This window comes from Mirounga angustirostris, unplaced genomic scaffold (genome assembly GCF_029215605.1).
Source record: "Mirounga angustirostris isolate CCGP_5_RB_7025 unplaced genomic scaffold, mMirAng1.0.hap1 SCAF_1, whole genome shotgun sequence".
In the NCBI taxonomy this organism is placed as follows: Eukaryota; Metazoa; Chordata; class Mammalia; order Carnivora; family Phocidae; genus Mirounga; species Mirounga angustirostris.
This window is the reverse complement of record NW_026991709.1, coordinates 206,378,750-206,404,477: the sequence shown is the minus strand read 5'-3', so window position 1 is coordinate 206,404,477 and position 25,728 is coordinate 206,378,750. Positions and strand designations below refer to the sequence as shown.

Sequence of the window (25,728 nt, the reverse complement as noted above, 5' to 3'; positions counted from 1 at the left end):
GGGTGTCTCCCAATTGTGGTGGGGGCCCCCTGCAGCCTGTGTCCTGTCACCCCCCATTGCCCCCCGCCCACCCAGAGACCATGCATCCCCTGGCAGGTGCATTTATGGGGGAGCAGCAGCAAGACCCCCTGTGACAGTAAGGAACCTCCCACAGCCTGCTCCTCCCCCTTCACACCCCCTTGGAGGTATAAGGAGGGAACTGACAGCCCAGACTCCTAGGCTCCAGAGAGGGGAAGGGAGGGGCAGAGAGGAAGGGGTAGAAAGACGAGCTTTGGGCACGCAGGGTTTATTCTCTCTCTGCCCCTCTGCCTGGCACACATTGCCCAGCTATGGGAACCTTCGACCTATGGACAGATTATCTGGGTTTGGCACGCCTGGTGGGGGCTCTGCGCGGGGAAGAGGAGCCCGAAACCAGGCTGGACCCCCAGCCACAGCCAGCTCCAGGACCAGGGGCTCAGAGGCCCAGCCCGGAATCACCAGCTCCTGAACGCCTGTGCTCTTTCTGCAAACACAACGGCGAGTCCCGGGCCATCTACCAGTCCCACGTGCTCAAGGATGAGGCGGGCCGAGTGCTGTGTCCCATCCTGCGTGACTACGTGTGCCCCCAGTGCGGTGCCACGCGCGACCGTGCCCACACACGCCGTTTCTGCCCGCTCACGGGCCAGGGCTACACCTCTGTCTACAGCTACACCACCCGCAACTCAGCTGGCAAGAAGGTGTCCCGGCCTGACAAGGCAAGGACGCAGGACTCAGGGCATCGCCGAGCAGGAGCAGCCTGTGCAGGTGGCTGGGGGGACCCGGTGTGGAGGGGGCCGACCCTGGGCTTGTGGCTAAGCCCTCGGGGCCTCTGTGAAGTAGGATTAACCCCAGTGCCCACTTTAGAGGGTTGGGGGGAAATAATCAGTGTAGAAAACTTAGAACAATATTCTAGAAGTGTTGCCCAGTGTGAATAAGCTGGGGCTGGGATTAATCTGTGGCCTTGCGCAGGGGACCTCTCTGGGCCCACGGGAAGTTGCTCTCCTTCTCCAGGCATGGGGTGCTCTGTCAGGGAGGCTATGGGGACTTGTGACAGGATCTGCAGTTAGGTGTAGCAGGGGCTCCAAATCCTGTTTGGCACTTGGGAGCTGTGCAGCCTGAGAGAAGTTCTCAGCCTCACTGAACCCCAGCTTCCTCGTGCTCCTCCTTTGTTCACTCATTTGCCAAATAGCTTGTGTGCCTTTTGTGCTAAGTGCTGGGCTGTACCAGCAGTGGAAAAAGGTAGAAGGGAGAACGGCATTTAAAACAGTGTGCTGAGTACTGAATGGAGGAGTCTAGAGGAAGCACCTGATCCAGATGAAGGGGTCCAGGAGGGCTTCCTGGAGGAAGTGACTTCTCGAAGTCTAATTTGGTTTGATGGATGCTAGAAGTGTAGCCCAGGCACTGGGGCTCGTTCAGGAACTTAGTGTAAGTTCAGTGGATCTGGAACAAAATGGGTGCATGTCTGGTAGAGAGGGAGGTGTCAGAGATTTGGGGGCCAGCGGAAGAGCCTATAGGTCTTGGGCTTGGGTACTAGGGAACCACGGAAGGGGCAAGACCAGGTCTGCATGTTTGAGTGTGTTAGACCTCAGCTGACTGGTTGGATCGTGAGGACACTAGTCCTCCAGGCAGAAGTGTCCATGGCAGCAAGGAGGGAGAGGGGCCTGGCACCGAGGGAAATGTATGTTTGGAGAGGAACATCGGGAGTTTGCTGTGTGTGGATCAGCTCAGGAGGGCAGCTGGGGTGAAAGCTTATGAAATCTTTAGCTGAAGCCTCCCTGAGGTCTGGCTCTCCCCACTCTGCTTGGCCCACCATGTGGGGTCACCCTGTCTCATCAAATGTGGATTCCAATTCTGCAGGTCTTCTGCAAGTCTGGGTGGGGCCCCAGGACCTGCTCCCAGCCGTGTGGGAAGGCCAGGGAGCAGGGAGGCTGCAGGCTTTGGGTAGCTTGAGCGTACGTGGCAGTGGTTGTTATTATAGACGTGAAAGGCCTCAGCTCCTGTGGGGTTTTAAAGCAGAAATTGTTTTAGCAACTTTGTCTTTGCAGAAGTCAGCTGACAGGGAGGTGGGCCTGACTGGGCCATACTGCTGCCCTTTTGGGTGCCCTGTGTGGGTACAGCCTCCCCATCAGGGTGTGAGCTCCTTGAGGGAGGTGACTGGGCGGGACGACCCCACCCTCACCCCCGGCAGCTCTGCAGGGAACATTTGATCGAAGAATTGAGTAGATACTATTCCCCCAAGAGATTCAATGAGATCCACCTGGGAGGTGGGGGGAGCTGAGGGGACATAGAGATGATGGTCTCAGAACCTTCTTTTTTCTCTTAAGTTGGAGGGAACAGGGAAGTTCCCTTCCCCAGGCATGGAGGGTGGGGTGGAGCCCCCCTTACCACCAGACTGGTAGAAAGGCCAGCCTCCTGTAATGTTCTGGGTGTAACAAATCTGGGGTCCCCGGAGCCCTGCGGCCACAAGGGGGCAGCACAGTCAGCCAGAATTAAGAGTTTCTGTGCTTTGTGTCCAGCTCTGGGTCCCACCCTGGGCGGGCCAGGCCTGGAGTGTCACAGGGGTGCTATCCTAGGAGCAGCCCCCAGGTGGTGCTAGAGCCCCAAAGCCCTGAAGTTTGAACCTGTACTTTGGGAGCATTGAATCATAACCTATTATTGTTTTTCTCCTTTTAAAATCCAGGTTCCAAAGGTGCTGGGAAGTCTTCTGGACCTTCACCCTCTTCCTGCTGCCCCTCCACTTCTGCCTAGGAGACTGGTGCAGGGAGGATGGAGATGCTGCCTTCCCCTGGGTGTGGGGACCCAGGCTCGATGGAGGATGTATTTTCTGAGAAGATCCACCTTGCAGGGACCTGTCCCTCGGCCCTTGCCCCAGCCTGGAGGCCTGGTAAGAGAGCAGGGCCTGAGAGCACAGCTGAAAGAGCCCCCATGAGGAAGGAGGTGGCCCTCAGGCACCCTGGCCCTCCTTCCCCAGCACTGGGCACCCAGTCAGCACTCAATAAATGCTTACGAATGGATCAGCGTAATAGCCCAGGTCTTGGGATGAGGTAGCGTGAACAGCTCCAGAGGGGCTGGGGCACCTCTTTTCTATCCTGACTGCATCCATGAGCCCCCACATGTCCCCACCTGTTACTTGGATTCTGGTTGATCCTGGAGCATTGGGTGAGCTGCTTTATGCTGAGAAATGGAAGTGGGCACCACAGGGTGACTGTGGGGTTTTGAGGGGTCACCCCAGCACTTCTGAGCATGGCACTCGCTGCTAGGTTAGCGCCATGAAGCCATTTCTATGATGTTTGGAATTTTCAAACTCCCTTCCAGCCATCCCTCACACAATGACATGCCAAATGGGTAGAATTCTACACATTGGAGGCGGGGGCCTGATCTGAGAGGTGAACTGAAAGACAATTAGACCAAGCCCTCCCTCCTCCTTCAAATCATCCTGACCAAGGAGGCCCTCAGTGAATGTTAAGGTCCTCACAGATGCCTCAGCAACGGGGCCATGGAGTCACACGCCAGACTCCTCAGAAGGGAAGGACTTGGGGGCGCAGGTGCAGGGCTAGGCAAAGAATGGGAATATGTCTTGGGGGGGTGGGCCAGCCAAGACCTTGGTCAGGAGGCACCACGGAGGTGATTTGGCTCTGCCTGGGGAGAAATGGGAGAGGGATGGAGACCCATCACCACCCAGGTAGTGTGACCCAGTTCTCCTGTGCCAGGGCGGTGTTTGTGGGAATCTCTACTCCCAGTCTGCTCCTCTGGCCTCCAGAGGGCAGCAGGTGGCAAGTGTCCGTTCAAATTCTTCCCCCAAGCCAAGGGCTGGCCTGGGAACCTGGGCTCCATCCCTAATAGCCCACACTGTCTCCCAGAGTTGGGTGGGAGCAGGATTTGGACTTTGCAGGTCCCCTCTGCCCTTGGCTTTGGACTTGAACTCCAAAGGACGTGAGGCCACCGAAGGAGGAGGGCTGGGGTGAGCTGGGGTGAGCTGGGGATGGGAGACAACCCTTGAAGACAGCCTGCTGCCCAGGCTTGGAGCGGGGAGGGGAGGAGGAGAAAGAAGACACAGAGGAGGGCTCCTTAGCAGCCCTAAGAGTTTCAAATTGAGTTAGGGGACACCACATCCCAGTTACCCCCAGCTGTTTGCAAGTGCTGATTGTATAGACCAGAGCTGCTGGGGCTTGAGACCCACGGAACCAGGAGAATGGACATGTCCTGGCAGGTTCAAGGGAGGAGCTGCACATCCAGCCAGAAGTGGTGGGGGACCTTGACCCTCCCCACTTCCCTCCAGCATGGGGCTTCCCAGGGTCTAAGAAGGCAGGGGGAGGGGAGACCTGCCTTGACTGTAGGAATCAGGGTGTGGGAGTCACTGGCCAAAGGACTGATAAAGTCTCGGGTCTGGTCAACCTTTTGGTCACCAATTTAGAAGCACGGTGTTCTATAAAATGGGTTTGGCGGCAGCACCTGCTTAGGACAACATCATCAGGGTGTGTAAGGCTTGGCACTAGCTGTGTCTGTATCAGTAACAATCCGCCAGGACTGCCTCCTTCCAGTCTGGGGCCTAGAAGCAGGTTGTGCCTCGGAGGATGGGTAAGGCCATCTGAGCACTGAAAGCAAACCTGCTGACTCTCCAGTTGGGTGATCAGCTACGATGTCTCAGTGGGCTTGCTGCTCCACGATGTGGGGGTGTCTGTGCTTGAATGTGTACACACACGTGCACACACACAGCCACCCATTCCTGGAGACTCTGACACATTCAGTAACTTGTGGGGAGCCCTTGATTCACAGGGCCCTGCAGTAGCCCAACCTGCCCTCCCGGGGAGGATGAGAAATAAAAGGAGAAAGGTGGTTAGGGAGGTTGGTGGGCGGAACATTAAGGAACTGAAAATACCTCAAACCCCAAATAGCAGGTCACAGATCCACACTAGGGAAACATTTATTAATGGTCTAACCAGAAGAAATAAAATGGAAATCCGGAGAAAAACAAAGGTACCACCAACAAAGGGAGCCCTTTTCTCCACCAGGAAAGAAACAAATTCTGAACCTCCCATAACCTGAGCTAAAGAACGAAATTTGCAGATCCAGATAAACATCTGGGTGGCTCTGGGCTCTGCTCAGAAGCAGCTGGCTTCCGGAGGGTGGGGGGCACGACCAGCCTCCTGCTGACTGCCTGTGGCCTCTGCTGTAACCCGGGGTGCGGGGGGAGAGCAAGTTCCATCCCTTACCGACTCCCAAGGGAGGCAGCTGACATGGGCCTGGCCTCTCGTTTCCCATGGGAAGCTGACTTCCGGGTCATCTGAGGGGAGGCTTCTGGGGCCCACTAGGACCTGCTGGAGCATCTTACAGGATAAACCAGGGGGCACACAGGGCCCTGCAGGCTTTCCGGGGTCTGCTGAGGGAATGTTCCCAGCTGTCTGGCGGCAGCACCTCTGGGGGCCAGCGCAGAGCAAACACGCACAGGCGCTGTGAGTTTGTGCATGTGCACGCACACAAGGTGCTCCTGAGGTGGTCTGGAAGTAATCTACAAATCCCTCCAGGATTGCTGCCCTGGAGGGAGATTCCCAGCCCCCTTTGATGTGTAGGGTGCCGGGGCTTTCCCTGCCAGCCTCGCCTTCCGGTAGCTGAGGCGCTTGAAGGCCTCCAGGTCCCGGTGGGCGCTCATGATCAGCCGGCTGCATGGAAGTTGCAACAGGAGCTGTGTGTGCTCCACCAGACGCCCAAGTGGGGACTACACCTCCCATTCGGGCACAAGCGCCTGCTCACACTCCCACATAAGCTCACGCACGTGAACACTCACGGGTCTTGGCCACACAGAGGCAGATGCAGGCCCCGGGCCCTCCCTGCCATCCCCCAAGGCCCCATCCCCCCTGCCACCCCTTCCGCCCCGTTCATCCATGGATCCTAGCCCAGCGCTTACTTCAGGTTGGAGAGCTCAACAACAAGACCGTGCACGGTGTCTGTTGCATCCTCCATCCTGGCGGCTTCACAGGCCTTGATCCCTACACAGGTCCTGGCGGGAAAGGAGGGAAGACAGGAGGTCTGACCTCACTGGACAGCTCTGCCAAACTCCGTTCTGGGGACTTTTGCTGGGCCTGGAGCTGTCTTCTCTAGATATTAATACCTTTTCCAGATATGAAGCCACCAGAGGCAGAGCGCTGATGGCCAACCCAGCTGGCTCTACCATCAAGAGCACATCCAAAGTCCAGCCTCTTCTCCCGACCACCTCGGTCCTTGTCTGGACAGTTGCCACAGCCTCCCTGGCCCCCTGTTCCGGCCCCTACAGCCTGTCCCCCATTCAGCACTGGGGTGGGGTGGGCTGTGAAAATAGAAACCCAGCCCAGCACCCCTCCCCAAAGCCCCTGCACCATCTGCCAGCACCTCCAGGCCCCTATCCCCCACCCCCCCTTCCCCTTCCTCCCCTGCTCCAGCCACATTGAATTCCTGGCTGTTCCCTGAGCACTTCTGAGGGCCCTGGAATGTTCTTTCCCCAAAGTCTCCTCCTGGTGGGGGGAGGGAGGCTTCCCTGATCGCCACGTTAAAATTTTAACCCCTTCCTCACTGTCTTTTTCTCAACACTCCACCATCTGACTAATTTGCTTGTCTCTCACCCTCCCACCCCCACCAGATGGAAGCTGTGTGTTTTGTCCCACACTGTCTCCCCCGTGCCCAGAGCAGTTCCTGGAAAAGCTGGCACTGGATGGCCTTAGTATCTATGGAAGGGGTAGATGCACCACAGCACCCACTGTACGTAATGCATGTGGCCTGTGCATGTGGGCAGAGGGCTGCCCTCCTGGACTCAGGCCAACAGCTGTTCCTAAATCCTCCTCCACCCCAGCGTGGCAGTGTCTCCTGGGCTATCACTACAGGGACTCCAGTTCTACTCCACCCGCTTCAGTCACCCTGAGATGGCAGGCCGGCCTGGCCTTAGCCTCTGCATGTCTCACTCAGCCATAGGCCACTGAACCAGACCCATGACCTGCCTGGGGGGCTTCCAGATGTCCATGTGGGTTACATCAGAGGCCACCGGAGATTCAGACATGAATCTCCCTTCTCTTTGCTTAAACAATAGTAGGGTCACTCTAGCTATAAACTGCCCCTGATCCCCACATGTGCGTGCGCGTGCACGCGTGTGTGTGTGGCAACAGGTGGTACAAATGTGTGCATGAGCAGGAGATGGAAACGTGGCCACCCTCTACGCTGAAGAGGAGGAGGAGAAAGAGAAAGGAGATACACTCTGCCAAGGGCTGTGTCCCTCACCCCTCCTCCACACCACTTGCCAGACAGAAACAGAAACTTGGCCATGAATAATCGATAAGCCGCAGCCTGTGCAGAGAGACCAGTTCAAGTACAAGGTAACAGGAGAGGACTGTCACCCAGCGCTAATGGCTGGCAGGGCTGGGAGGAAGGACACAAAGGGAGGTGATGGATGCGAGAAGCTCTGGGGTGGAGAGAGAGGACCCCCCAACACACACCCCCCCATACCACACACACACACACACACACACATACACACACACTCTCTCTCTCTCTCTCCATGGCCTGCAGGAGGGAGAGAAAGCAGCCTGCCTCAGGGCACTGAGCCAAGTGAGGAGATGGGGCGAGTCAGGAACAAGTCAGGACCTCTGGAGGGCCCTCTGGATGCCAGAGTGGGAGCGGGCCCAAGGCCACTGGTTTTTATCCCTGTTTGGGTCCCCTTCCCCTCCACAGAGATTCAGGGTAAGCTCTAGATCCTCTCTCTAGAAAAACACATCTAGTACATTAAAACAACCTATGGAACTGGGGGCTACTATCCCAGGGGCCCTGGGGAGAGACTCTGGTTTAGCTGTAGATCGAGGATCACCAGTTCTCCACTTGCGGGGAGCAGCGGCATGCACAATGTGAAAGACGGGGCTCGGCTCCCTTCCTGAGACCCATGGAGGGAGAGGCAGGGCTGAGGCTCGGCGGGAAGCCTGCTTGTCCCTCTCCCGCTCCCCCTGCTTGTGTTCCTGCTCTCGCTCGCTCTGTCAAATTAATAAATAAAATCTTAAAAAAAAAAAAATGTCAACGGTGGTTTAATGTTCATGGAAAATGTCAGCTCAATCACGGAGGGGACATACGTCCCTCTGAAAAGAGGCAAAGAGGCTGGGGTAGAGTGGTGCCAGTGCCAGGAAAGCAGCGACATTCTCCCCTCGCAGGGACTTAGGGACGACTGCTGCAAGGGCAAGAGTCCTGGGTTAGCCTCCCCCTTGCCTACCTCAGCTGGAGCTCCGTGAGAAGGCCTCCATCAGCATGTGGGCTTGTGCCAGGCCAACAAGAGTCCAGCCTGGTCCCCGCAGGAAACAACTATGAAGAGAGAACACACCTGTGAATGGCCTCGCTGGCTAAGCCCTGCACTGGGAAGGAAGAGGACATGCAAGGCACCTCTCAATTCTCCTGGGCTGTGTCAGGAACACAGAGGTAGAGACTCCCGCAGAAGAAAAGTGGTGCAGCGGAGAGACAGGATGCCCTGACAGCTAAACCTGGGGGCCACCAACCCGGGCTGCAATCACCCTCCCCATTCAGAAGGAGCAGACAGGGCAATAGGAGTCCTGACCCTGGTGTCCCCTGCTGAGTCTGTGCTTTCTGAAAGGCTGATCTGTGTTGGCCGATGGCTCTGTCCCTGACAGCTGAGGCGTGGCACTGTCTCCTGCTTGTCCTGCAGTATCTAGAAAGGTACAGAGAAGACCCTCAGTGATGCTGAGTGGAGCGAGGTGGGCACCTGGTGTTGAGGGGAAGAGGTTGGCCAGGTAAGCCACCTGTTTTGTGTCAGGGAAAGATTTTACAAATATATGGTCAGGGGAAAATTTATGATAGGGTAGAGAGCCAGATAACCCGGAGAAGCTTAAGTTTCTAAATGTCAACGGTGAGGGCGCCTGGGTGGCTCAGTCAGTTAAGCGTCTGCCTTCGGCTCAGGTCGTGATCTCAGGGTTCTGGGATCGAGCCCCACATCGGGCTCCCTGCTCGGCGGGAAGCCTGCTTGTCCCTCTCCCGCTCCCCCTGCTTGTGTTCCTGCTCTCGCTCTGTCAAATTAATAAAATCTTTAAAAAAAAAATGTCAACGGTGGTTTAATGTTCATGGAAAATGTCAAGCTCAATCATGGAGGGGACATACCTCCCTCTGAAAAGAGGCAAAGAGGCTGGGGTAGAGTGGCCAATCCACGGCCTCTCTGAGGAGACCAAAATCCTAGAGTAAGAAGGGATCTGTTCCAAAGGCGTCCTTTCAAAAGCAGGCCCCTCTCCCCTGACGGGCGGGGGATGGGATGAAGGGCTTGAGCTATAGCTTACACCTGCAAATTGTCCCTGAATCCCAAGAACAGACGCAAAGAACTGCTTGTAGCCCAACAGTTCTCACTGGGGGATGATCACCCCTAGGCACTTCACATTGGTCAGCACACTTTGGTGGGGGGAGTGCTACTGGCATCCAGTGGGTAGGGGCCAGGGGTGCTGCTCAGCACCCAAAATTGCACAGGACAGCCCCGCCCCAGAGAACTATCTGGACCCAAATGCCAGCAGTGCCTGCTGTGGACAACACAGTACCTCCCAGGCATCTGGCCTACTGTTTCACGTAAGTGACTCTGATTTAAAATACAATTCACCCAACTCACCGGGCCATTCTTGGCCCTGAGGAATATTCCCCCTCCTAACATTCCAATCACTGCTCCCACCAGGGCTGTGTAAATGTTTGACACAAGGGCAGTCCTTGTACTGAATGTGCTGGAAGCCATCACTGTACGACCCAAGAGGGACTTGTAATCAGCTTTTATTTTTTTAAGGATTTTATTTACTGGGGCGCCTGGGTGGCTCAGTCAGTTAAGCATCTGCCTTCGGCTCAGGTCATCATCCCAGGATCCTGGGATCGAGCCCCGCATCAGGCTCCCTGCTCAGCAGGGAGTCTGCTTCTCCCTCTCCCTCTGCCCTTCCACCCTGCTCATGCTCTCTCTCGCTCTCAAATAAAAATCTTATTTTTATATTTATTTGAGAGAGAGCACAAGCACGGGGAGCAGCAGAGGGAGAGGGAGAAGCAGACTCCCCGCTGAGTACGGAGCCCAACACAGGGCTCCGTCCAGGACCACCTGACCAAGGGCAGATGCTTAACTGACTGAGCCACCCAGGCCCTGGAATCAGCTTTTAAATGACACTCGTTATGCAGTGTACAGAGGCTCCACCAGCCCTGTGGTGAGTGTCAGGTCCTAAGGGAGCTACTACAAGAAGAAAATACCATGCTTTCCTGGGAGGGGACCTGGGTTTGAAACTGGTCTATCACTTCTGTGTAACCTCTGTGAGGCCCCCAGTTGCCTCCTCTGAAGCAGTGCTCACATAAGCTGTCCCACTGCGGGGGAGGGGGGCCTGTTGGTGGGAGGCCGCTGCTGCCACTCTCCATCCACCTGCACTCTGTTCCCAAGTGTCCCTGTCCACCAGGTCTTCCTGCCGGGCTCCATCCGGTACCTTTCTGTGGGAACCTGCTTGTGCCGAGGTCGCCCTGACATGTTCGGGAACGCCCAGTATCAAAACAAAATGTGTCCAGACGTCAGCAACCTTGTCAGGGCAGCGCCTCCGCCCCTGGAGGACCTGTCAGGTCTGCCCACCCCAGCTGTCTGCCAGTTCCCTGCACTGCGGATTCTTTGTTGTTTTCAAAGCCCAAAGTCACTGGCAGCCCATCAGGAAGGGCTTGCTTCTTTGCCTGCTGGATGCCACTAAATATCCCAACCGCTTCCTTTAGCCACGGCCCAACAGGCAGAGACTGGGAGTAACTTAGACTCCTCTTCTTTCCAAGGGAGGGGTTTATATCGTTCACGGGCTGAGGCTCTAGTTACAAGATTTCAGCTGTGCCAGCACCTGCACCCCTACCTATCCCAGGTGCTTGTGTTCAAGCTCTAGGACTGGGCTGTACTGTGACTTACTTTCCATAATCTTGCTCATCTGGTGATCGAGAAATGGGTGGCACAGGAGCCGGGGGCCCACATGTGGCAGGGAGGGCCTGGTCTGAAGTCACCCTGCACATAAACACTGTGAAGGGCCAGAAATGACCCTCGGCCCTCCCTTGGGAAGGCGGCGCCTTGGAGACCCACATTTGCCCAACCCAGCTACATTCCCCTCTGTGGCTGCAGCAGCTGGCTTTCCTCAGCTGGGTACCAGATGAAACACTATGCTTGTGTTTCAGGGCCGGGTCGTATGAAAAGACTCTCTAAGTGCTGAAATGATAGGGTACAAAATGTTCACTCTGGGAGAGAGGTGGGAATGGTACTACCACAAACCTCACAGAGGCAGGGACCACACCCAATCTGTTGATTCCTGGCAGAGCAGGCTCTTGATAAGCATGTAACTGAATTAATGTTTTAAAGATCTCAACAGGACAGCCGAAGAAACAGAGCCCGATGTTTGTGAAGCAAGTTGGGCTCTGCGCTCCAGGTCAGGGCATCTGAGGCACAGGTGTGGAATCAGGCCAACCTGGGAGCAGACCTGGCCTGTCTCCCTCCCAGCTGTGTCACCTGGGGCAGGTGCCTGAACTCCTTCGGCCTCTTAACCACACCCAGGATGTGGAAAGAGAACCACCTACCTCTCAGAGTGTGACTGCAAAACACTTAACCCAGACTCAGGCGTGCCAGTGGTCAAGGATGTGGTGCTTCCCTGGGGGCGGGGCCAAAGCAAGTCTGCCACCTGCCCCCAGACAGGCCAATGGCCTGCACAGGCTTGGCAGCTGGGGAAGGTGATGTTGGGTAGCTCTCCCACAGCCTGCTGGGCAGGCAGATCCCTGAAGAAAGCAAAGTCCCTACAAATTCCAGCAGGAAAGCAAAATTGTGTCTATGTTTGAAAAAAAAAAATCGTATGAGGACCCTGAAATGACCCTTAAGATGGGCAAAGGCTCTCTCCAGTTGGGGACTGAAGTCCTCTCCCCCAAACCCAGCTTTGACGTGGCTGGCTTTTTCAAAGTGACCCCTCAAGGTCTCAGGCATCCTCTTTATATCCCTCAGAAACCTGCAGCTAGAGCCAGGCCCTGAAGTGTGGAGAGGGTGGGTAGAACTGGGGGCTCCAGTCAAGGAAGGGAGGACCTCCATCAACTCTGCCTAGGCTGACAGAATACATGAGTGTCACTGTCTGGGCCTCTTCAGCTCCCACACAGACAGACCCCTTACAGAAAGGCAGGTCTGTCCTTTCTGGAAAATCACTGACTCCATACCCACCAAAGCTGCAACTCATTCCTCTACACCCGTGTGCTATATAAACAGATGGCCATGCACCCCAAATTCCACACACCCCCTACCGGGTGGCTTGGGAGAGGCTCACACCACTTGACACCTATCCTGGGATGGTCTGCCATAACGTGGGGAAGCTCTTACCTGCACAGGTGAGGCTTCAAAGTCAGGGGCTTCCAGGGCATCCCGTATCTGGCTGTCTGGCAGGAAGTCAGGTTCCATGGCCGGGGACTCCCCCAGCACAGCCTGGTCTGCAGAGCCAGGAGGGGGCTCAGACCAGCCTGTGGGGTCTGCGGGGGCATCTATGCTGTCCTGGCAGGCCCTGGTCTCCTGGGAAGGGCCACCCACAGCTTCTCTGTGCACTGGTGGAGCAAGGGCTCCAAGAGACAGACTGAACCCCTCAAGGTCTTGTTCAGGGCTCTGGCGACCTAACTCAGTGGCTTTTTTACGTGTGGGCTGCAACAGCAAAGGCAGTGCACACACACCTCCGAGCCCCTCTGTCTGATCAACACCTGGGCCCATTTCCGAGGCTAGAAGACTGGAATCTCCAGCACCTATTGTGGGCTCTCTTATCCCGTGATCCAGAGCCAAGGAGACTGCAGGGCCCCCCAGGGTGTTGCCAGGGCGCTTGTCTTCCCACCCTGCCTCCCCTCTATGTCCTGTCTCCCCAGCGAGAGGTACGTAGCTGAGCAGGCTCCCACTGCAGCCTCCATCAGGGGCCTTCCCCCTGGGACAGGTAGGTGCTCTGGTACTGGCCTGTTCATCTGGCCTGGCCACCTCTGGAGCCCTCTGTTCTGGCTCGGTGGGGTCTGTGCTCACATCTGTGATGACAATGGTCTCAAGGGAGGAGTGTCTTGGGCTGCTACAACTCTGTTCTGCTTCCCTGCCAGTCTTGCTGGGTATCTGCATGGGGTCAGAGAGGCCCTGGGCTGCAGATCTGGGCTCTGGATCCTGAGTGATGGGACCTAGGACGCCGTCTCCTTCCTCCTGATGCCTTTCAGGCAGGTCAGCCCCTGCTCCCCCTTTGGCACCTGTTTCCTGAAGTGCTCCTTGGTCTGACTCCTCTTCAGCATCACTGCTCAGCAGGAGCCCTTTCTGGCCATGATAGCCTAGAACCCAACACCCTTCCTTGCTTTCACCATCTGTTGTCTTGGCTCCTTGCTCCGAAAGGTGGTCCTGGCTGGCCCTCTCGGAGGCCAAGGGCACTGTCCCCCATTCTGGAGAGGCATCGATGGAGGCTGAGGGCTGAGGATTCCCATTGCCAGGCACAGGTGTCATGGGGTTTTGGTCTCTGTGCTCAGGGTGGGTGTTGTCTACCTGGGTCTGGGCACCCAGCTCCCTGGCCTCCCAGGAAGCAAGCCCTAGGGACTCCTCCCACAGCTGGCTTCTGGCCTGCTGGGCACTGGGCTCTGGTGGTGTTTCCTGTGGAAAGAAAAAGACTCAGCCTTGAGCCTTCAATAATCAACCATTCTAAAGATTTTTGGGGGTGCCTGGGTGGCTCAGGCTTTAAGCATCTGCCTTCGGCTCGGGTCATGATCTCAGGGTCCTGGGATCGAGCCCCATATTGGGCTCCCTGCTTAGCGGGGAGTCTGCTTCTCCCTCTCCCACTCCCCCTGCTTGTGTTCCCTCTCTTGCTGTCTCGCTCTGTCAAATGAATAAATAAAATCTTTTAAAAAAATTTAAAAAATAAAGATTTTTTTAAGTAGGCCTCATCCCCAATGTAGGACTCAAACTTATGACCCTGAGCTCAAAAGTCAAACACTTAACCAACTGAGCCACTCAGGTGCCCCAGGATTTTTCTAGTTGTAATTGCCCCTGTACAAAGTCTCCGATGCTGCACATGATGCACCCAAATAGGGTTCAGTACCAGTGCTGGGCACAGTTACAGCCAGAGCTGGAGGGGGAACTGGAAACACAGGAACCCTCCTTCCATCAGCTCCTTTCCACCAGCATCAGGCACACGGAGGCTCTTGGACAGATCAAGGATACAAAAATGAAGGGGGCCTGTGGATTCTGCCCAGGTCAATTGTCTGATGCTAGCAATGGATGCTAGTTATAGAACATGTAACCACTGGAGGAAACCGGAGGAGAGCACACATGGACCTCTCTCAAGTGTTTTGTTTTTGTGGTAAAATACACATTACATAAAACTCGGCATCTTAACCATTTTGAAGCATACAGTTCAGTGGCATAAAGTACGTTTACATTGTCGTGCAAACATCACCACAATCCATCTCCAGAACTCTTTTCATCTTCCCAAACTGAAATTCTGTCCTTATCCCTCTCTTCCAGCATCTGGTATCTACCAACTACCTTCTCCCTGTACAACTTTTTTTTTTTTTGAGAGAGAGAGAGAATGTGTGTGTGCGTGTGCCATGGGGGGTGGGGGAGCAGAGGGAGAGAATCTTAAGCAGGCTCCAGCACGGAGCCCAATGTGGGGCTCGATCCCATGACCCTGAGATCATGACCTGAGCTGAAATCAAGAGTCGGAAGCTTAACTGACTGAGCCACCCAGAAGCCCCTGCCTCTACAGATTTGACTCCTCTAGGGACCTCCTATAAGTGGAATCCTATAGTATTTGTTTTTTGGTGGCTAGCTTACTTCACTGAGCATAATGTCCTCCAGGCTCATTTATGTTGTAGCAGGTGTCAGAATGTCTTTGCTTTTAGGGTACCTGGGTGGCTCAGTTGTTAAGTGTCTGCCTTCGTTTCAGGTCATGATCCCAGGGTCCTGGGATCGAGCCCTGAATAGGGCTCCCCGTTAAGCGGGAAGCCTGCTTCTCCCTCTCCCACACCCCCTGCTTCTGTTCCCTCTCTCGCTGTCTCTCTGCCAAATAAATAAATTCTTAAAAAAAAAAAAAGAATGTCTTTGCTTTTTAAGGCTGAATAATATTTCATTGTATAGATATGCAATGTTTTGTTTATCTATTCATCTATTGAGGGACACTTGGGTCCATGCTGTTTTTGCAACTTTCTAGGAGTCTATAATTATTTCAAGATAAAAACCTAAAAGAGCAAGAGGGAGAACTGAATTGTCCCTAACAGAGATAGAGATGACCTGAGCAGGGTGGGAAAGGAGGGTTCTGGCTGGGACATAGATAGCTAACTGTCCTTTAGGAGGATGGCAGCTCAATCCAGGCACTCAGGCCTAAACCTAAAGAAACACTGCAGCCCCTGGATCTCCCCCAACTCTGGATGCTGGTAGCTGACATTTCCACCTGGTATCTCCTGGTCACCTCCAACAATACACGACCAACACCAGCTCCTGAGTGTGCCCTCAGAGGCTCCCTTTCTCGACTTCAGCAACTCCATCCTTCAAGCTATTCAGGCCCCAAACCCTGGAGTCAACCCATCACCTCCCTTCCCCTCACATCCATGCCATCAACTCTTCCCTCAAACTGGACTGCAAATAATTACATTTGATAGGTAGGGACTGAGGCTTGTAACCAAGGGCACTCTATAGACAGCAACTGTCCCCCTTCCCGTGCTTCTTTCATACAGTGATCAGCGCTGAGGGAGACACCTCAGCCACAGTTACCTCTCTACACCCATCAAGCCCAACCTTCCTAGGAGGGTCTGCACTGCCAATATCAGACCACTGAAGGCCAGAGCCTGTCAATCTGACTTCAGTGAAGCCATTGGCAACCAGCCGCTGAGTTACACATAGCGTTTCCCGCACATTTTCAGTCAACAGTGAAGCTAAAACCCCTCTTATTACTTAGTTAATTTTAAGTAAGCTCTACACCCAACATGGAGCATGAACTCACAACCCTGAGATCAAGAGTCACATCCTCCACCGACTGAGCCGGTCAGGCGCCCCAACCCCTTGTTTTTAAATTAAACTTTTTGTGAGATCACTGTAGATTTATATCCAGTTATGAGAAATGATGGGGAAAGACTCCTCATGCCCTTTACCCAGTCTCCCCCAATGGTAACATCTTGCATAACTCGAGCACAATATCACAACCCAGATACCGACATTGATAAAGTCCACCGACCTTATTTGACTTTCCGGCTTGACCTACACTTGTTTGCGTGTGTGTATGAAGTTCTATACAGTCCCCTCGTGGTGGAGGCTGTGCATCCACCACACAGACAAGATATGGAAAATCTCCAACACGGGATCCCTTGTGCTGCCATGTGTAGCTACACTCGCCTCCCTCCCACCCTGCCCACCCTGCTCCAACACCCTGCAACCACTAACCTACCCACCATCTCTGTAATTTTCTCATTTCAATAACGTCATGCAAACGGAACTCTACAGTGTATCACCTTTTGGGACTGGCTTTTCCCACTCCACATAATGCCCTGGAAGTCCATCCAGATTGTTGCGTGTTTCACTAGTTTGTCTCTCTTTTATTGCTTGTGTTCCATGGTGTGTTCAGCCATTCACCCACTGAAGGATATCTGGGGTGTTCGCAGTTTGGGATGATTACAAACACGGCTGCCGGAAATGCCCACCCCTCACTTTTGTAGGGGCCTCTGTTGCCAGAGACATCATCACCCCCGGGGCTCAGAGTGGAAAGGATGAGAGAGTATATTATAAGACCCATCCCCCACCCACCCCAAGCCACACAAAAGCTTCCAAGAAGTAAAGGGGTTCAGGGATAGAATATGGGCTGTCTTTCTGCATTTTTACTATTCTCATGCAACCTGGGGAAGAGGGCCGTGGCCTTGACCGCTTTGCTGCAGGCATAGCTGTCCTTAGCGCCTTGCACGGGCCTGGCACGCACTCCACAGACATCTGTAGCATGGTGTACGGAAAAGGCGCATGCAGACAAGTACAGGTCTAGCCAGTGTCAAAGAAAACCAAGGTTGAACTCAGTTGCCAAGGCTGGGCCAAGAAGAAGCTGTGTCTATTGGGCTCACCTGACTGATTTTAGGGGTTCCACCCCCAAGGTCCTCTTCCCGCAGCTCTGCTTGTCTTGTCACTGTCTTCCTGGGTTTTGCAAACTGGGGGACAAACCTCCTGGCTGAGTTCTGTAAACCAGATACAACAAGAACAAAACAGCAATAAAGATAAGGGGAGGAATGAGGTTTCAGAAAACAAACGCTAAACCAGTTCCTTCCTTGCAGCCTCAAATGCAGCCCTTGCCCTCCGTCCCCAGCGCAGTCTCACCAGCCTGTCAGCCTGCTGGTGAGGAATGGAGACAAGAACTCCAGCTTCAGGGAAGCAGTGTCATTGGTTATACATGAGGCCCTAAAACAGGCTCACCTGGGAAAGAAGAGCAGGAACTGGCTCCTCTTCTGGTTGCCCGAGGCGCCTGGAGGGATCTCCTGCTTCCTCATCATGGGAGCTGGGTGGAGAAAGACAAAACAGAGGAGGTTCTGAAGTCCTAGGATGCTGTCAGTGTGTGTGGTGAGGCAAATAGATGAATCCAAAGGCAAAGTGTGCTCAGTCTCCTGTAAGAGAGGCCCTGAAGCACCTGCTTAGAGAGGGTGGGATGGAAAAGGGGAGCAGCACCTAGGGTGACACTTGGCTGCCAAGAAGGGTGCAGAGGCCCACATCTAGAATCCAAGCTGCCTGATCTGGCAGCAGTTTACTCTTATAATCCCAGGAACTGGCTCCTAAGATAAGAACAGGAATTCTCATTTGGAATGACACTCCAACCCCCAACTCTGTAAATTCTAGAGAAATGAAGCTGTAGATTAAAAAAAACAAAAACAAAAAACAGTGTCTAAAAAAGCAGGTGTGGGGCGCCTGGGTGGCTCAGTTGGTTAAGCGACTGCCTTCGGCTCAGGTCATGATCCCAGGGTCCTGGGATCGAGTCCCACATGGGGCTCCCGGCTCAGCAGGAAGCCTGCTTCTCCCTCTCCCACTCCCCCTGCTTGTGTTCCTGCTCTCGCTGTCTCTGTCTCTGTCAAATAAATAAATAAAATCTTTAAAAAAAATTAAAAAATTAAAAAAATTAAAAAGCAGGTGTATTCACAATTGCCAAAATGCAAAAGCAACTGAGGCAGCCTTCAGTGGGTAAATGGATAAACTGTGTGCATCCAGACAATGCAGTATTATTCAGTGCTAAAAGAAATGAGCTATCAAGCCACGAGAAGACGGAGAGGAAACTTAAATGCATATTCGTAAGTGAAAGAAGCCAGTCTGAAAAGGCTAAGTAGGTACTGTATGATTGCCACTCTTTGCCATTCTGGAAAAGGCAAACCTATGAAGATAATAAAAAGATCAGTGGTGCCAGGGTTGGGGAGGGGAGGGATGAACAGATGGAACACAGGATTTGAGGCATCAAAAGTATTCTGTATGAGATTATAATGGTGGATACATGTCATTCTGCATTTGCCCAAACCCACCGAACATACAACACAGAGTGAACTCTGAAGTAAATTGTGGATTGTGGGTGATTATCATATGTCAGTGCAAGTTCACCCTTGGTAACAAATGTACCGCTCTGGTGGGATGGTGATGGGGGTGTGTGTGCGGGGGGGGGGGGGGTGGCTATGAGAAATCTCCATACTTTCTCTCCAATATTATCGTAAGCCAGGCCTGGGTAGCTTAGTCTGTTAACTGTCTGCCTTTGGCTCAGGTCATGATCCTGGGATCCTGAGATCAAGGCCCGCATTGTGCTCCCTGCTCAGTGGGGAGTCTGCTTTTCCCTCTCCCTCTGCCCTTCCCCCTGTTCGTGCCTGCTTGCTCAATTCACGCGGTCTCTCTCTCTAATAAATAAATAAAATCTTAAAAAAATTATTGTAAACCTAAAACTGCTCTAAAAAAATTAGGTCTTTTTAAAAAGCATGTGAGACTTACGGTTTTATCTAAATAAATGTGGATATGTATATTAAGAAAACAGATCAAAACCTGGAACTAAAACTAAGGGGAGGAACAGGAAAGGGGAACAGGAAAAAGCATGAAGATACAGTAATAGGGTTTTTTTTTTTCCCCACAGTAATAGGTTTAAATTGTATTGGGGAGCTGATGGAGATAGAATAAATCTAGATACTGATAGCAAGACTCTGTCAGAAAAATTTTTTAAGATTTTTTATTTATTCATCTGAGAGAGAGAGAGCGTGAGCACAAGCAGGGGGAGAGGCAGAGGGAGAGAGATAGTGGGAGAGGGAGAAGCAGACCCCCTGCTGAGCTGAGAGCCTGATGAGGGGCTTAGTCCCAGGACCAGGAGATCATGACCCAAGCTGAAGGCAGATGCTTAACGACTGAGCTACCCAGGTGCCCCTATTTGAAAATTTTTATTCAGAATGGGTTGTTTGGGTGGCCTGTAGGGTACTAGTTAGGATTTCATTTCTCAACATAAATGTGTTTGTTTGCTTTATATTGTTCTTTTCTGTTATACTTCTATGCACACGGTATTTTTTTTTTTTTTTAAGATGTATTTATCTGAGAGAGTGAGCGAGCACATGTGTGGGGAAGGGGCAGAGGGAGAGAGAGAGAATCTTTAAGCAGACTTTGCGCTGAGTGCAGAGCCCAGTGTAGGGCTTGATCCCAGGACCCTGGGATCACGACCTGAGCTGAAACCAAGAGCCAAACGCTTAACCGACTGAGCCACTCAGGCACCCAGCACGTGGTATTTCTTAATAAAACATTTTAGGGCACCTGGGTGGCTCAGTTGGTTAGGTGACTGCCTTCGGCTCAGGTCATGATCCTGGAGTCCCTGGATCGAGTCCCGCATCGGGCTCCCTGCTCGGCAGGGAGTCTGCTTCTCCCTCTGACCCTCCCCCCTCTCATGTGCTCTCTCTCATTCTCTCTCTCAAATAAATAAATAAAATCTTAAAAAAAAAAAAATTTAAAAAACAAAACTAGAAAAAAGAGGGTGGGAACCCAGCAAGATGGGCAGTGCCTGGGACCCCACGAGCTCTGTTGGCCTCGCCAGGATGGGGGAGCACAGTAATATTGTGGCACCTGGGAGAATGGCTTAGGTGTGACATGTGGCCCCTCTTCATAGCACCACACACAGCAGTGCTACCTTTTGTCTTAAGACTGCAATGACCTGAGATCACACATCTTCCACCTCCAAAAACAGTTTTCTTGATCAGACCGTGTGCTGTAATTGTTTACTCAGAAAATCTGGTAGACCAATCCATGAGGCTTTCTCTGAGGACTTCTGGTAGCAGGAACCCTCCTCCTAACTCCTGCTAACCCTTTCTACTTTGCTCTAGTTATATGCGGTTTAACCCCATGAACAAACTATTCTCCAGATCTTCCTTTTTTCCCCACTGTGCTTAATTACATATTCCTGAGGGAAAAAAAGGGGGGGAGCTGGGAAACCATGGTGGTTAGGAGCACGGGAGCCAGACACAGCCAGATCCCCAGCTTGTGCTGCACCAGCTCAGTGGCCTTGGGCAAATACGTCATTTGATCTCTCAAAGTCTCAGAGTCCTTGCCTGTGAAATGGGGATAAAAACCTACCTCACAGTGCCATGAGGATTAAACAAACGGATAGGTGTAAAGTGTTTATCATTAGCCCACTGTCTGACACGTAATTGCTATCCCCTTCCATGGGTTATTATTTCGCAGACCTACAACTCCATCAGTCCTTTCTTGGTGAAGAAGGGATGCGGGATAAACATGGATTTGACCAGCAGACAGGACAGATGCATTCTATTATTAAGTGACCTTGACAAATCCAAGGTTTTCCTTGCTCGTGGTTAAAATATCAACCTTCATTGCTCGAGAGGAGAGTCTGGGGAAGAAGGCTTTGAGAAGCAACCGGAGGGCCGCTGAGCCCCCAGAGGGAGGTGTGGAGTTGGATGAGTCATGTTGTCCCCTCCCCTTTGCATCCTGTCTACTGGGCTGCTGGGCTGTGTCCCCTGTCGGTGGGGAGACTTGCTGGAATGTTCCAAGCCACCTACCTGGAGGCTGTCTGTACTGGTTCTTCTGTCCTCTGCTCTGCAGAGGGAATGGGTTCTAATCTGCCTTCTGACTCTTCAGGGAGACACAAAGAGCCCCGCTCAGAATTCTGGGGGGGGCCGTCAGAGTCTCCTAGCCTTGGGTTCTTTGGGGCCTTCAGAGGACGGACTCCTCCTCCTGATTTAGAGAGAAAGGAAGATGAAGGGATGGGAGATGCAGGGAGCATGCACGACCATGACTGACAACCAAACCTGGCAGGGCCACTGCTGCAACATGAGCAAGCTAATTCCAAGGGTAAGAAATCCCCTGCTCTGACTCTAGCCTAGAGAGAGAGATGGGATGGCACCTTGTCCAAGAGTTTAGGTGGCCATGGGATTCAAAGGCTTTTTACCCAAGGACTGGTTATGACTGAGACTGAATCCTGAGGTAACCTGGCCCAGCCAACTGTCTCTCTAGGAAGGTGTGTACTGGCTTCCATGAGTCTCAGCTCAAATGTTGCTGCAAAGGGCCATCCCTGACTTCTCTATACAGCAACCCCTTTCAGACTCATGCTCTGTTTTAATCACTTCACAGTTTTGTTTTTTGTTTTGTTTTGTTTTTGTTTGAGAGAGATGGGGGGGGGAAGGAAGAGAGAATCTTAAGCAGGCTCCACGCCCAGTGTAGAGCCTGACATGGGGCTCGATCTCAACCCTGAGATCATGACCTGAGCTGAAGTCAAGAGTTGGAAGCTTAACTGACGGAACCACCCAGGCGCCCCAACTTCAGTTTTTTTTTGTTTTTGTTGTTGTTTTGCCAGTATCTGACATACTGGTTATTTTCTGTCTCCCTCAATACAAGGAGGGGCCTATCTCTGCTGAGTTTCAAGTGCCTAGCAGATCATCTAGTACATTGTTGGTGCTCAACAAATACTTGGTAGATGACTGAATAAACACATTTGTAAAACAGAGATCACCACCAGGAAACATAGACAGGACTAAATTATGTGCAACTCTAGTTTTCCGTGATGCCTGCAGATTATCTGTCCTGGGAAAACTGGGACCTAGGGTCGAGTGCTAGGGAAGTGATGTCCCAGCTGCCCCTTGGTCCCTTGTATTTCTGCGGTATGTTCCCCATCACCGAAAAAAAAACTTAGGAGCCTAACACCTATTTGCTGAGTGAAGGAAACTTCCTTACACAGAAACTGCCAATAGTGGCTGACTTCTAAGGTCTCCCCAAACCTGGCCCCAACCTAATTATCAAAAAACAAATGATAAGGGTTGAATCTAGTGAGTTCCATGACAGACGTTGTCCTGAGAAGTTGGGTGTGTTATGATAAACTTCAAGGTGGGGTTCCCACTGTTACACCCATTTTATGGGTAAGAAAGCTGAGGCATATGGAGACCAAGGGATCTGGAATGGGATCCAGTCAGTCCAACTCCACAGAGCCTGCATACCTAAGTGTATTTGAGCATTTACTGAGCACCTACTATGTGCTGTGCCTCTGACCCCACAGAGAGAACAAAAAGGCAAACCAGACCCTGGCCTGATCTTTCTGGAGGTCAGTCAGGTAGACCCTTTCCAACCTCAGCTCCTACACACCTTGAAGTAAACCCGTTGAACAAGCTCCCTCTCCCTAATACTGATCACCAGGGTTCTTATTAGCATTCACTCGGCTGTTTGTGCTCCAGTAGACCACCATGACATTTCTGTAATTTCTGAATTCTGTAAGTTATGGTGTGCCCATTTAGAACTTTACCGTACTGCTATGTATTTGATTAGCACTCTCAGTGAGAAGCATTTTTCTTTCTCTCCTGACTAGACCCTGAGGGTTATGAGGGCAGGAATTGAATCTGTTGCACCCTTTGATCTCCTCCTTGCCCTGCCTTTCACCCCACCCTGCTTAGGTGTTCACCCCAGTGCTGCACTCAGAGCAAGGCTCCAATGAATGCTTCTTACACAAGCATATTCCCATCTTGTGATCTGCCAAAAAAAAAAAAAAAAAAGGTGAAATCAAGCAGCTTTGTTTATTTGGTTTCTTAAGATGCCCAAACACTAGCTCGCTTTGCTCATCCAATAGACATGTGCACCAAATAAAAACCAAAATATCAACAGAAGTGAAAAGCCTCCCATTTCCTTCCTGTGATCTGTCCCCAGAGGACTAATTTAAGAAAAACTAAAGGCAGAACCTTATGTTCAACACCAAAGGCCAAAGACGTTGGGAGGGAAGGGCTTCTTTCACCACCTGCCAGAATCGTCTTCCTCTGTCCCCACCCCCTCTAGGACACACAAACAGCTGTCCTGGGCCAGCCTGGGATCCACTGAGCTAGGGAGCCCACTGCCAAGAGAGGCCCCAAATGACCTGCTGTGGGTGGGCCTGGCTGTCCCCAGCTTCCCCCACCCAGGTCAGTGAAATTCCTGTGTTTCCGAGCAGCCTGTTGCTCATCTTACACAAAACATTTTCAATCCATTGCTAATTTTTCTATCCCACATTGTGGGGAAAAAAAAATGAGTGCTACTCCCTATGCTCATTATCCAGTAAGTAGTCATTTCTAAACTTTTAAGAAGTTTAAATTATCTTCGACAATAACAGGGAAATGGAGCTATGTAATATTGCGTGTTTTTCTTTGTGCATGAGGAAATTATAAATATATATATATTGACAAGTAAAGACGCTCATGATAAAGTAAAAAATGGGGATTGCAGATCAGCATGTGTGATGATTCTATTTTCCAGTAAAAAACACTGTATTTGTGTATATATAGAAAAAGTTTGGAAGTAGTGTACTGAGGTTCATTCCCTGGCTTTTTATGCTGTCCTGTGATTGATCATTGTCCCATGGTTGTGCTGGACATTAACCTTAGGGGAAGCTGGAGGTAGGGTAGAAAGAACTCTGAACTATTTTTGCAAGTTTTCTGTAAGCCCCAAATTATTTCAGAATGAAAAGGTTTTTGTGTTTTTTTGTGTTTTTTTTTTTTTAAGTCTGGAAGGAGAATCCTAATACCAGCATACACTTGTGTACTACCTAGGGTCTATCCTTCATGCTTTACAAATATTAATCCTCGTATGAACTCTAGGGCAGAGTTCTCCACCTTGGTACTCCTGACATTTGGGGCCAGATCATTCTGTATTGTGGGCAGTCTTGTGCACTGTAGGATTTAGCACATCCCTGGCCTCAACCCACTAAATGCCAGTAACCAGCACCACCCCCAACAAACACACATCAGTTGTAGAAACCAAAAATGTCTCTAGACATGTCCAGTGTCCTGAGGGGCAAAAATCCTCCCCCAACCAGGTTGAGAATCACTGTTTGAATGGAAAGGGTAGGTGCTTTTATTATCCTCTATTTATAGTACTCTGTAAGTCATCTACAATCACACAGGGAGCCTGAGAGCTGGGATGAATCCAGGGTTTCGGTTCCAGAGTGGAACACTTAGCCACACACCCAATGACCTTGTAGCTCTATTCAAAGGTCATCTCTGAGAGTGCACCCCTGGCCTAACCGTGGGATCCCACCAGAGATTGGAGGAAGCTCCAGAAAGCTTTCACTTTTTACTGTATGCACTTTCCACAACTTACACTTTTCTTACTAGCATGTATTAAATCACTTTTTTTTTTTTCAAGGAGCTTGATGTGATCATGTTAGCATTTCTGCAACAAATAAGCCTACATTCCTCTTATACCAGAAGCAGCAATAAAGCAGTGTCAACTTGAATGTCCAAATACCTGAAGTCCGAAGCTTTTTCCTCTTACTCATTTTATCCCTCTTGAAAAATCTGAAAACAACGAGCAAAATCCCATCATTACAAGTAGCCCCCGTCCCTGGGGACAGACCCAGTGACCCTGGCTGAGGGCAGAAGCCACCCTCACCCCACCTCAGTCCATCTGGCTGCCCCCGAGGGCCAAGCTGGACGGAGTCACAGCCACCTTGGGCCATGACCGGGTAAGAAAACCTCCTCCACGTTGCAGAGAGCGGAGGGAACGACCCATCTGCCCATCCAGGGAAGCCCTGACGACCCCAGCTCTAGTCCCTAAATTGAGACAGGCTGTGTGAAGCCCCCTCCCCCCCGGCTGTGGTCTGAGACCCTTCCAGGGACACCTGAGGATTCTGGAAGGAGCCACCTGGGGCCCTTCGAAGGGCAGGAAGTCCTGTGGGGGATGCCTGGGGCCCTGGAAGCAGGAGTCGCCACAGACCAGCTCCTGCCAGCCCTGGGGGCCAAACAAGCCCAAACCGACCTGGGCCACTGAAGTTGCCAAGGTCCCTGTGTCCTTATCAGGAACTGAGTAGGTCTGCCTGGATCTGTTGGGGAACAATTCGGTTAATTATTTGCGTTAGGATTTTTTTGGAAAATAAAAGGCAAAGTTGGCCCTCACGGAGGCGGGGCGGCTGGCAGTCTGTAGCTGAAGGGCGGGTAGGTCCCGAAGCCCGAGCGCTGTGGACCCGACTTCCGGTGACCAGACCCACACTAACCCCACCCCGGCCCCCGAAAAGTGTGGGATGCCCAGACCAGGGCCGCCAGGAGAAGCCAGAGCCTGCAGGTAAACACGGGACGCCGAAAGCCCGGCGGCCGCCACCGCCCCTCACACCTGCGCGCGCGCTCCGCCTCTTTCCCGCGCAACCCGCCGCACCGTCGCGCGCATGCGCGACGCTAGCACCGCCCTCACACCCACGCACGCCCCGCCTCTTTCCCCGCGCAGCCCGCGGCCCCGCCCACCGCCCCGCA

At 52.4% G+C, this 25,728-nt stretch overlaps 2 protein-coding genes across 2 annotated transcripts; one reads left to right on the top strand and one right to left on the bottom strand.

Moving 5' to 3' along the window:
• Positions 1 to 329: 329 nt before the first annotated feature.
• Positions 330 to 4,760, top strand: NANOS3 (nanos C2HC-type zinc finger 3). Its single transcript, XM_064569927.1, has 2 exons — positions 330 to 783; positions 2,699 to 4,760. The coding sequence occupies exons 1-2, from the start codon at positions 330 to 332 to the stop codon at positions 2,764 to 2,766; spliced, it is 522 nt and encodes a 173-aa protein (XP_064425997.1). The 3' UTR covers positions 2,767 to 4,760.
• Positions 4,761 to 4,835: 75 nt separating this feature from the next.
• BRME1 (break repair meiotic recombinase recruitment factor 1) lies at positions 4,836 to 25,644 on the bottom strand. Its single transcript, XM_045862882.3, has 11 exons — positions 25,592 to 25,644; positions 25,241 to 25,304; positions 24,731 to 24,780; positions 21,031 to 21,205; positions 17,432 to 17,513; positions 17,086 to 17,196; positions 12,362 to 13,639; positions 8,579 to 8,689; positions 8,240 to 8,328; positions 5,924 to 6,016; positions 4,836 to 5,678 (listed from the first exon to the last, which is right to left on the bottom strand). The coding sequence occupies exons 3-11, from the start codon at positions 24,759 to 24,761 to the stop codon at positions 5,528 to 5,530; spliced, it is 2,121 nt and encodes a 706-aa protein (XP_045718838.2). The 5' UTR covers positions 24,762 to 24,780; positions 25,241 to 25,304; positions 25,592 to 25,644; the 3' UTR covers positions 4,836 to 5,527.
• Positions 25,645 to 25,728: the final 84 nt, after the last annotated feature.

Bases quoted from the DNA above. Each gene is read 5' to 3' on its own strand.
- NANOS3 (XM_064569927.1), top strand. From the start codon at position 330: ATGGGAACCTTCGACCTATGGACAGATTATCTGGGTTTGGCACGCCTG. The intron at 784-2,698 runs GTGGCTGGGGGG...TTTAAAATCCAG, and splicing joins AGCAGGAGCAGCCTGTGCAG to GTTCCAAAGGTGCTGGGAAG.
- BRME1 (XM_045862882.3), bottom strand. From the start codon at position 24,761: ATGAGTAAGAGGAAAAAGCTTCGGACTTCAG. The intron at 21,206-24,730 runs GTATTTGGACAT...TCTCTAAATCAG, and splicing joins GAAAAAGCTTCGGACTTCAG to GAGGAGGAGTCCGTCCTCTG. The intron at 13,640-17,085 runs GTGAGCCCAATA...TTCTTTCCACAG, and splicing joins GAACCCCTAAAATCAGTCAG to GAAACACCACCAGAGCCCAG.